Source organism: Electrona antarctica (genome assembly GCF_951216825.1).
Source record: "Electrona antarctica genome assembly, chromosome: 20".
Classification (NCBI taxonomy): Eukaryota; Metazoa; Chordata; class Actinopteri; order Myctophiformes; family Myctophidae; genus Electrona; species Electrona antarctica.
The window spans coordinates 24,821,691-24,831,759 of NC_136801.1; the positions used below are offsets into that span (position 1 = coordinate 24,821,691).

A 10,069-nucleotide genomic window follows, 5' to 3' on the forward strand; every position below is an offset into this window, starting at 1 on the left:
AGATCCGGTCTACATGTGTTTTGAGGATTTGGAGAAGGCATATGACCGGGTCCCCCGGGAGGTTCTGTGGGAGGTGCTGCGGGAGTATGGGGTGAGGGGGACCTTGTTGAGGGCCATCCAATCTCTGTACTCCCAAAGCGAGAGCTGTGTCTGTGTGCTCGGGAGTACGTCGGATTCGTTTCCGGTGGGGGTTGGCCTCCGCTAGGGCTGCGCATTGTCACCTATCCTGTTGGTGTTTTTCATGGACAGGATCTCGAGGCGAAGTCGTGGCGGAGAGGGTATTCGGCTCGGTGAGCTAAGGGTTGCATCACTGCTTTTTGCAGATGATGTGGTCCTGATGGCACCATCGGTCCAAGACCTTCAGCTCTCACTGGACCGGTTCGCAGCCGAGTGTACGGCTGGGATGAGGATCAGCAAAATCTGAGGCCATGGTTCTCAGCAGGAAACTGGTAGATTGTGCAGTCCGGGTAGGGAATGAGGCATTACCCCAGGTGAAGGAGTTCAAGTATCTCGGGGTCTTGTTCATGAGTGAGGGGAGAACACTCTCCTTCTCATGAAGTGTGGGTCATGACCGAAAGAATAAGGTCGCGAATACAAGCGGCCGAAATGAGGTTTCTTCGACAGGTGGCTGGCATCTCCCTTAGAGATAGGGTGAGAAGTTCAGTCACACGAGAGAGACTCGGCGAGTCGCTGCTTCTTCGCCTGGAAAGGAGCCAGCTCAGGTGGTTCGGACATCTGGTTAGGATGCCTATTGGGCGTCTCCCTAGGGAGGTCCTCGAAGCACGTCCCACTGGGAGGAGACCCAGGGGCAGACCAAGGCGCAGTTGGAGGAAACACATCCGACTCACTGGCCTTGGTCTTGGGATCCCGCAGGAGAAAGTCACTAATGTTGCTCTGGAGAGGGACGTCTGGAACACTCTGGTGGAGCTGTTGCCCCCGCGACCCGACTACGGATAAGTGGTTGAAGATGGATGGATGGACAGACACAGGGTTTAAAGCTTTTTATGATGAAATGGTAGTAAGTGTTGCAATCCAATTCAAGATTTGTTTAGTTATTGTATATTTAGTTGTATTATCTTGAAAACATTGCAGACAGTGCCTGCTGTGTTGTGGTGTAGCTGTGGAAAGCCTAATCCGGTCTAAAGCCCGACATGGACAGTGACTATATTGTCCATTTACTCGAGTTAAAGTAGGCTACTGGAGTAAGCTACTTTATTAAAACATTTTACAAAGTACATTTTCTTATTTAATATCAATGCAGTACTGTATTGATATTTAGACATTTCCCCCAAAAAATGCAACGATTATCAGTTGATTATTCAATTATTATAAGTACAGTGTAATTGGATACTGTCATACAGTTAGATAAGAATAACAGGGCATAATAATAATAATAATACATAAGGTTACTGTGTATGGTTGATAGGCATTCTGCACAAAGCTGTAAGCCAAGGTGTAATAATACTTTGTCCAACACTGACACTTAGTGGCCCTTTTCAGTCATTGCCAACAAAAGGATGCAGACAGGGGATTCAGGAGTCAACAATTACAAATATGGCTGCAACTGCTAGCAGCAATAACAATGGCCAAGGAATGCAGCAACAAAAAAATTAATAAATAATGAAATACGCAGAATAAGCGTTTTCACAGTGGCTGGACCGAGTCTCTGGAACGCCCTGCCGCTCAATATTCGCTCTGCTCGGTCAATGCCGGTTTTAAGTCCATACTAAAGACATTTGCTCTATGATGTGAAGGTGAAGCACTTTGGTTCAACCTTGATCGTTGGAAATGTGCTATATAAATGAATATATTTGATTTGATCTTTACTTAAAAGCATGCATTGTGTCAGTCCTGCATTATTATCACATCCTTACTGCAGCAACACTTTGATGAGCTCTTGCATTACTACACTGCTGCACCTTTTCCTCACCTCAGAGAGGAACTGTTCAGAAAGTACAGTACAGTAGCTATAGTTCTATGAATTCTGGATTACTGCCAGATGTGGGGATTTAGAACAGGATGCTTCCAAGTTCCAACTAACGCAAAGAACTCTGGTGGTCATCCTGAACTCATTCCAATCCAATTCAATCAATGACAGCGTTGAAACAAAGTTCTGTACAGGTTCCAACATCCAAGTGGAGAACATTTGCGATGATTGAATGAAAAAAGGATGTTTCCAAGCATCATTCTGACCTAAATCAATAAAACAGCAGCTAACCAAGTATTAATTACAGTATTCATAATTGATTTATGGTTTGTCCGGTGCAGATTTTATTGGGTTGGCAGGTTGCCATAAAAATGCACTTTTCTACTTTCTAAAAATGTCATTAGTTCTATATTATTAAAACCATGCATAATAATTGATTTCCTAGAAATGTTACTTGCTATAGTATACAGTGGGCTGTGGACAGTTCAGAAACCTGCCACCTAACAAAGGCAGAGAATACAAAATGCATTCTAAATCAGTAGTTCTCAAACATTTTCGTGTCAAGGACCCCCAAATTGATGTGTATTTGTGCGTACGCATGGACAGGTTGACAACAGTCCTACAGTATGTGACAATACCACTAACTATTTTTGAAAGCAGATTCTGTGAAGAATACCATCCTACAGACACAAGCAATGCCAGAGAGACATACTGCAGAAATTATGGCCAACACTGCAGGCTACAGACAGTTGAGAGTTGAGACATAGCAGATAGCATAGCAAAGCCGATAGCGCTCTCCTCTTGAGTCTCAACCAGGTCTCAACTGCTGCGTAGCAAAAACGTTTCTTTTTAAATGAAATCGATCAACACGTCTTTAAATGGCAACGACATGTCGACTCGGAAATACTGAGTCGTTCACATCCCTAGCATGTTCCTTACAAATGGGGCACCATTTAAAAAGGGAAATAAACAAGCTTTCCAACAGGATTAAATGTTATTTATAAGAAGCATTGTTACAACAGAGACATAGTCTACCAAGCACACATTTCTGAACTTAAAATGTTACTGCTGCAGTTCAATGATCAGTTTCCACCTTGCTTATTCCTTCAGATGTGGATTGCTTTTACCAAAGCATTCACCACAAAGTGCAACTAAAGGGTTTGCTCGCCTGAATGAGTCCTCATGTGTGATTTTAGATTACCTTTGTTAACACAGCCTTTACCACAAACCATACAAGTGAAAGCCTTTATCCCTGCATGAGTCCTCATGTGACTGTTCAGATTACTTTTTTCACTACAACATTTCCCACAAATTGTACAAGTAAAGGGCTTTTCTCCTGTATGAGTCCTCATGTGTTTATCTAGATAATCTTTCCGAGCAAATGTATGTTCACAAACTGTACAAGTATATGGCTTTTCTCCCGTATGAATTCTCATGTGTAAATTTAGATGGCCCTTGTTACTACATCCTTTGCCACAAACCATACAAATGAAGGGCCTTTCCCCTGTATGGGTCCTCATGTGTGCTGCTAGGTGATGCTTTGCACCACATCCTTTGCCACAAACGGCACAAATAAATGGCTTTACACCAGAATGCATTTTCACATGTTTTTGCACATTACCCTTATCACTGAAGCATTTACCACAAATTGTACATGTAAAGGGTTTTTCCCCTGAATGAGAAGTCATGTGTCTTAACGCATTGCTACGGAAACCAAATCCTTTGCCACAAACTGGACAAGTAAAGGGCTTTTCGCCTGTATGGGTCGTCATGTGTTGCTTTAGCAAACCCCGATTGCTAAAGCCTTTGCCACAATCTTCACAATCAAACCTTTTCTTCCCGGTGTCGCTCCTCGTGGAGCGAGTTCGTTGTGATGACTTGCTGCTCAAAGACAGTCTTTGTCCTTCCGCATATTGTGTCTTGTGTGAGTCTGGTTTGTTTAAAGTGGACAGGCCTTCCCAGGTCTCGGCCCAATCCTCATCACTGTTTGTGTCTGACGCTACAGTGTCAGATTCAGAACAGTATGAGGAGAGGAACTGGTCGTCAATGGTTGGTTGTGAAGTTCCACAGTCCTCGACATCAGCCAGTGTTGTCATGTGTTCAGCTGAGGTACTGGCTACAGGAAGGTTTTCATCATGTTCACTCTTCACTGTGAACTGTGGAGACTCTGGCTCATCCTGGACCAGACTGGGGCTCCTCTGCTGTTCAGGGGAAAACTCCTCTTTACACACAATGACCCGCAGGAAGTCTAGGAGAGATGAAATCGAAGGAAAGCAGTGATTCTCAAAAGTAAACACTTCCAATTTTGGCTTTTTACTGCTTTTTCTCTCCAATATAGTTGTTTTGCCAATTGATTCCATCCCCCACGCATTTGTGTTGTCACTGCTGTTGTATCCTACTGACTCACCTGCCAGTCAGGAGCCCCCACCTAGTGCTGCAGTATTTTTGCTCAAATGCAAATCTCGATCTTCCTCCACAAGAATTGACCTCACGATTCTCACACAATTCTCATTTCTTCCATGAAAATATGTATTGTCTTTAGTCTGTACATTACTACATTCAAAATGCGGCTTTAAACACACAACATCAAAGTGCTTAAACCTCTCTTAAAGTCTCTCTTGAAGCAAATTTAGAATGAGATTGTATAGGTGTCTGAATCTAGATCGCAATCTTTTTCTGAATAATCTTGCAGCACTACGCCAGGATGACGTAGAGTCTCCGTCCTACTCCTCCTACCCCCATAGGAGTACGTGCAGTGACACAAATCCTCCTCAGACCCTCCATCAGACCCGTCAAAACTGAGTGGTGCTGTACTGTACAGGTACTGTACTGCACTCGTACTATACTAGTACTGTACTCGTAATGTACAGCATTTGTAGTGTACTGTACTGGCCTCGTACTGGTACTGTAGTTGTACGGTTCTTGTACTGGTAATGTAATCATACTGTACTCGTACTGTACTACTCGTACGGTACTACTCATACTGTATTATACAGGTCCATCTCAATGAATTAGAATATTTTGTAAAAGTTCATTTTAATCCGTAATAGGTATTTAAAACCTTTTTTAGTTTTAATCTTGATGATTATGGCGTCCAGCTCATGAAAATCAAAAAATCCTATCGCAATGAATTAGATATTTTACGAGACCATTTTTAAACAAGAAATGTCGACCATCTGAAAAGTATATTAATGTATGCAGTTAATACTTGGTCTGGGCTACTTCATTTCATCAATGGGGCGTGGCATGGAGGTGATCAGCCAGTGGCACTGTTGAGGTGTTATGGAAGCCCAGGTTTGATTTGATAACAGCCGTAATTAATTTGTATTGTTCAGTCTTATGTCTCACCCCTTCCTCTTGACAATACAATCTAGATTCTATGTGGGGTTCAGGTCAGGCCAGTTGGCTGGTCAGTTAAGCACAGTAATACCATGGTCAGTACACCAGTTACTAGTAGTTTTGGCTCTGTGGGCAGGTGCCAAATCGAGCTGGAAAGGAAAATTAGCATCTCCATGAAGCTTGTCAACATACTGAAGCACAATGTACTCTAAAAAGATGGCTGTGTTAAAACCATTGTTAAGTTTTCACTGTCAGTGGATCAACACCAGCAGATAACACGGCCTAAATCATCACTGTGTTTTGTCATGTCCAGAGTCTCAACACAACCATCTATTATGATATTTTCCAGCACTGTGTGCCTCCATACATTGACAAGCTTTATGTTGATGCTGATCTTCCTTTTCCAGCAGCGTGTGTTGAGACTCTGGACATGACAAATATACATAATATGGCCAAAGCATTTCCGGGGGTCCCCAGCCAAGAACCCCTGTGTTAAATAACACCATAAAACCAGATTTTGTTGTGTCCCCCATACCATCAGTAAGGGATGAGGAGGTTTACCGCGATAACAAAAATCATACCATACCACCCCAGCAGCCCTAACACACACACACACACACACACACACACACACACAGACACACACACACACACACACACACACACACACACACACACACACACACACACACACACACACACACACACACACACACACACACACACACACACGTTGTAACCTGCCGCTTTTTTCTACTTTCTAATTCTTTGTTTGGCCCAAAACATTGTGTTTATTGTCATGATTTGTCAAGACAAGAGGTGGCTTTGTCCGCGGCATAAACGTCTTTAAATAAATACTTTTTGAAAAGTCTATGAGGAAAATGAACGGGGATTTATTTTCCGAGGGGGGGCGGGACTGCGACGCTCTATATGGGGATATGGGGACTTCAAGAGGACGGTTCAAGAGTTATAAGCCAAAATGTAAAGTGGGCTGTTATAGCGCCATCATGAGGCCGCCCGATGTAATTATATGTTGATTAATTTGCATAATTATTATGAACCAACCCTCCAAGTTTGATAACTATAGCGCTTACGGTCTCAGAAAAAATATTTGAATGTGAGTTTTCGTATTTCCCCATTCAAGTCAATGGGGAAATGTAATGCACGAATAAATCAATATCAATTAAACTATACAACATATCTCTTAGCAAAATGCAAGCACACGATTCCCGATGAAGCGGGTCGATTGGACATATGGCTCAAGTGTGTGCCGCCAAAACTCTGGGACAAGTAGCGTGCCAAACTTTAGGTTTACGCTAGAAGAAGAATAAAGTGTGACAATCACTGGTCACTAATTACAGTGCTACTGAGCAAACAGTCATGTTTTGTTTCTCTGTGTGTATGTAGGTACGATTTCAACCAGTTTACAGATGTTATCAAAACCAATCGTCTTCAATCGGCTTATTCAGTAGAATTGAATGATTGCATTGTCAAACACCTTTTGGAGGTCCAGCATGGCAATGCCTCAGTATTTGCCAGAGTCTACCTCGCGTTTGATGTAGTCGGTCAAATACAGTAGGCAGGTGTCAGTGGAGTGGGATGTTCTGAAGCCAGAGGTACTGATCTGTTGGTGAATTAATCTCTTTATAATCTTTGAGATGGAACAAAGGATGGAAACAGGTCCATAGTTGCCAGGTTCTAATTTATTTCCTTCTTTATCCAGAGGGATTACTCTCACCAGCTTTAATTCTTGTGGGACGTGACACCGGCTGATGATGGATACATTGATGGATACATTTGTAATGTGGGCTAATATGGGAGCAATAAAGACGGCTGGTTCTCTGAGGATTTTGGTGGGGATGTTATCATGGCCAGTGGCTTTGGTTGGCTGAAGGGTACAAGCATAGTACAAGGCTAGTATACAGGAATAATGGCAATAGCGGATCTACAAGCTCACAATATGTTGCGATGAGACACATTGTGACCCGGAGGCTCACAACGTATTAATTGTGACAGGTAAAAGTAAGTAAAGGCCTATTAATAGTCTGGATTTTCGGTGGTGAGGTGACCACCGGAGCTGTAATAACGTGGAGCGGTGGTGATTAAAACCAGAGCGAAGGGCTAGGGAGAGCGGTGGTTTGCTCTTCACCGTGGCTCCGTGACGTCATGTTGTAGTTGCGGTGGTCACCTCACCACCGATAAATCAGACTATGAATAAAGCTTAAGTCTCCACATACCTGCATGTGTCTCTGTGAATCTGTAGGAGTACTGACAGATAAACCTTCTTGATTTTACATTTGTACGAAGTAGCGTCAACACATCAGCCTCCTCTTCCTGTCCCTCTTTCATCTGTGGAGGTCCTGGTTTCTCCTGGACCAGGCTGGAGCTCCTCTCCTCATCTTGTGGAGGTCGTGGTTTCTCCTGGACCAGGCTGGATCTCTTCTCGTCATGATGTGGAGGTCCAGGTTCCTCTTGGACCAGGCTGGATCTCTTCTCGTCTTGATGTGGAGGTCCTGGTTCGTCTTGGACCAGGTTGGATCTCTTCCCGTCATGATGTGGAGGTCCAGGTTCCTCTTGGACCAGACTGGGACTCCTCTCCTCTTAACACACAGACAGAAGGAGGTGACAAGAGGTAGCACACCAACAGGAGGAGACACACAACACAACACAGCATGGACTTGTGTACCGTGTCTGTCGTCTGCCTGTGCAAAGCACCGCCACAAATAATTCGATTGAATACTAAATCATTTGCAGACATAATTAAGGAGGTGAAACCAGTGCCGGTTTTCGTCCGCAGAAGGAAGACACGACCGAGCGGATAAATGGACGGTGATCTCAGTCGACATACTCCCCCCCCCCCAGGCTGGGTGCGTGTTGGCCATGTTCGACTTTAAGTATCTTCAGGTAGGTTCAGGACAACACATACAAGACAAATACTAGGACGACATTTCAGCCACATAGTTGTCAGTGCAGTAACATGAGGGAGTAGAACGTAAACACACGGCGCACCAACGCGTGCTTTCTGAAGCTCACCAGGGACCATGGATGGCCTTCATGTGAACTCACATTGAGGTAGTGCTAGTATTCTTCTCTTCATCTATCTCTCTACCCATATGCAGCTGTAGAATACACTAGGTTTGGTACTTCTGCATGCAATATTGACTGCTTTCCACAGCATTGCCTCAAGTTCATCCTGGCAGAAATATATCTATTATTCTTCTTTACTTTTTTTTCTTCTCCAACACAGTTTCACTTTTTCTTCTTGTATTTTTTATTTAAGTTATTTTGCCCGTCAACTTTAAGTGCAAGAGGGACCCAGAGGGACTCATTACTGAGGAGAATTAAGATCTTCATGGGTGTCAACGCCAGGTTACTTATGCCTTATAGTTGCGTGCCGAAAATAGGCGATGTACAGTATAAACAGATTAAGCACAAAACGCATCACGGAAGCGAGGTGTTGTGCTGTTGTGATACCATTGTACGATTCAAAATCAGGCTTTTCTCTCACACACACACACACACACACACACACACACACACACACACACACACACACACACACACACACACACACACACACACCCCTTTATTTGCATTCACATTTAACAAGAAATTCTTGAACACAAACAATAGTGGATGTGCAAACTTGGAAAACTCTACAACAAGTGCTTCAGGATACAGATCACGGTTACAGAAAGCATCGCCTTCTCCATATATGGCGACTGCCAATTATTGCAGACACTGAACAGAATTTTGCTGATGCCTTAGCTCTCGGCTTGGGCATGCCTGCAATCTGCATGCCCCTCACGACTGATTTATGGACATTACAGACTGAGGCTTCCAAATATGAACACAAGTAGTTTACATTTGTATCCAAGCTGTATAATAGCATCCTTAAGACGCTGGTACTTAAGCACCCTGGTAAGGAATGCCTCTTCCAGACTGTGGTCAAATCAAATGTACATGCCACTTCCAAAATGGTCACTTCTCTACGGTCCTCATCAACAACAACAATATCTGGTTTATTAGCTGTGACATCTGAAAAGGCATAATTTTCATTATTGTGCATGAAACACGTGAGTGCTTATACATTTTGGCAGATGATGAAACATATGAACGTATGTCCTTAGCTAATAGGTCAACAATTCTGTCATGCCTAGCAATGTACATTAATACAGTGTTTCTGTAACGAGTGTGGTCATGGTGTAGACAATGAGGAAACGTGTTGGGGTACCACAGAGAGAGATTGAGTCTGGTTGGAAGGACACACGCACACGCACACGCGCACACACACACACACACACACACACACACACACACACTAGATAGCGCACTCATTTGACACCACTGCTGCTACAAACGAAACGACAGCAGACCTGCAGGTACGGACAACATGGTCTAAAATAGCCGACCTACAAAGATCGGCTATTTTAAATTAGCAGATGTATGTCAGATTGAAGTGTTTGAAATGATTTCAGCCTACCTGCAGTCAGTGCAGTGTGCAATTCCATCACGTTCGCCCGTTTATGGTTTGGACCTCTAAGGTTTTGGACCATAAAATTAAGAATTAAAGAACACACAATATACTTCCGAGTCAACCTGCGTCGTCGCGTATGTGAAACACATTGTTGACTTTCGCCCCCTGGCGGTGGAGGATTCTAAGTGCCACAGATTGATTGATGGAGTGCTGACATTTCAAGTTCAAGAAATAAAAACAAAATAAAATAAACCCAAGGAGTGAGGACAAACATCAAAACCAGACAGAGACTGCATGTTTATGTATTGCTAAATATTACTACAAGG

General features: G+C 43.4%; 1 protein-coding gene across 1 annotated transcript; it reads right to left on the bottom strand.

Annotated features, from left to right (window-relative positions):
• Nucleotides 1-2,910: 2,910 nt before the first annotated feature.
• On the bottom strand, nucleotides 2,911-9,832 carry LOC306912918 (uncharacterized protein). The gene is made up of 3 exons (XM_079489378.1): nucleotides 9,750-9,832; nucleotides 7,504-7,866; nucleotides 2,911-4,175 (listed from the first exon to the last, which is right to left on the bottom strand). Exons 1-3 carry the CDS (start codon nucleotides 9,820-9,822, stop codon nucleotides 3,079-3,081), a joined length of 1,533 nt encoding a protein of 510 aa, XP_079345504.1. The 5' UTR covers nucleotides 9,823-9,832; the 3' UTR covers nucleotides 2,911-3,078.
• Between the last annotated feature and the right edge of the window lie 237 nt (nucleotides 9,833-10,069).

Bases quoted from the DNA above. Each gene is read 5' to 3' on its own strand.
- LOC306912918 (XM_079489378.1), bottom strand. From the start codon at position 9,822: ATGGTCCAAAACCTTAGAGGTCCAAACCATAAACGGGCGAACGTGATG. The intron at 7,867-9,749 runs GTAGGCTGAAAT...CTGTGTGTTAAG, and splicing joins GCACACTGCACTGACTGCAG to AGGAGAGGAGTCCCAGTCTG. The intron at 4,176-7,503 runs GTATGTGGAGAC...CATCTCTCCTAG, and splicing joins ATTCACAGAGACACATGCAG to ACTTCCTGCGGGTCATTGTG.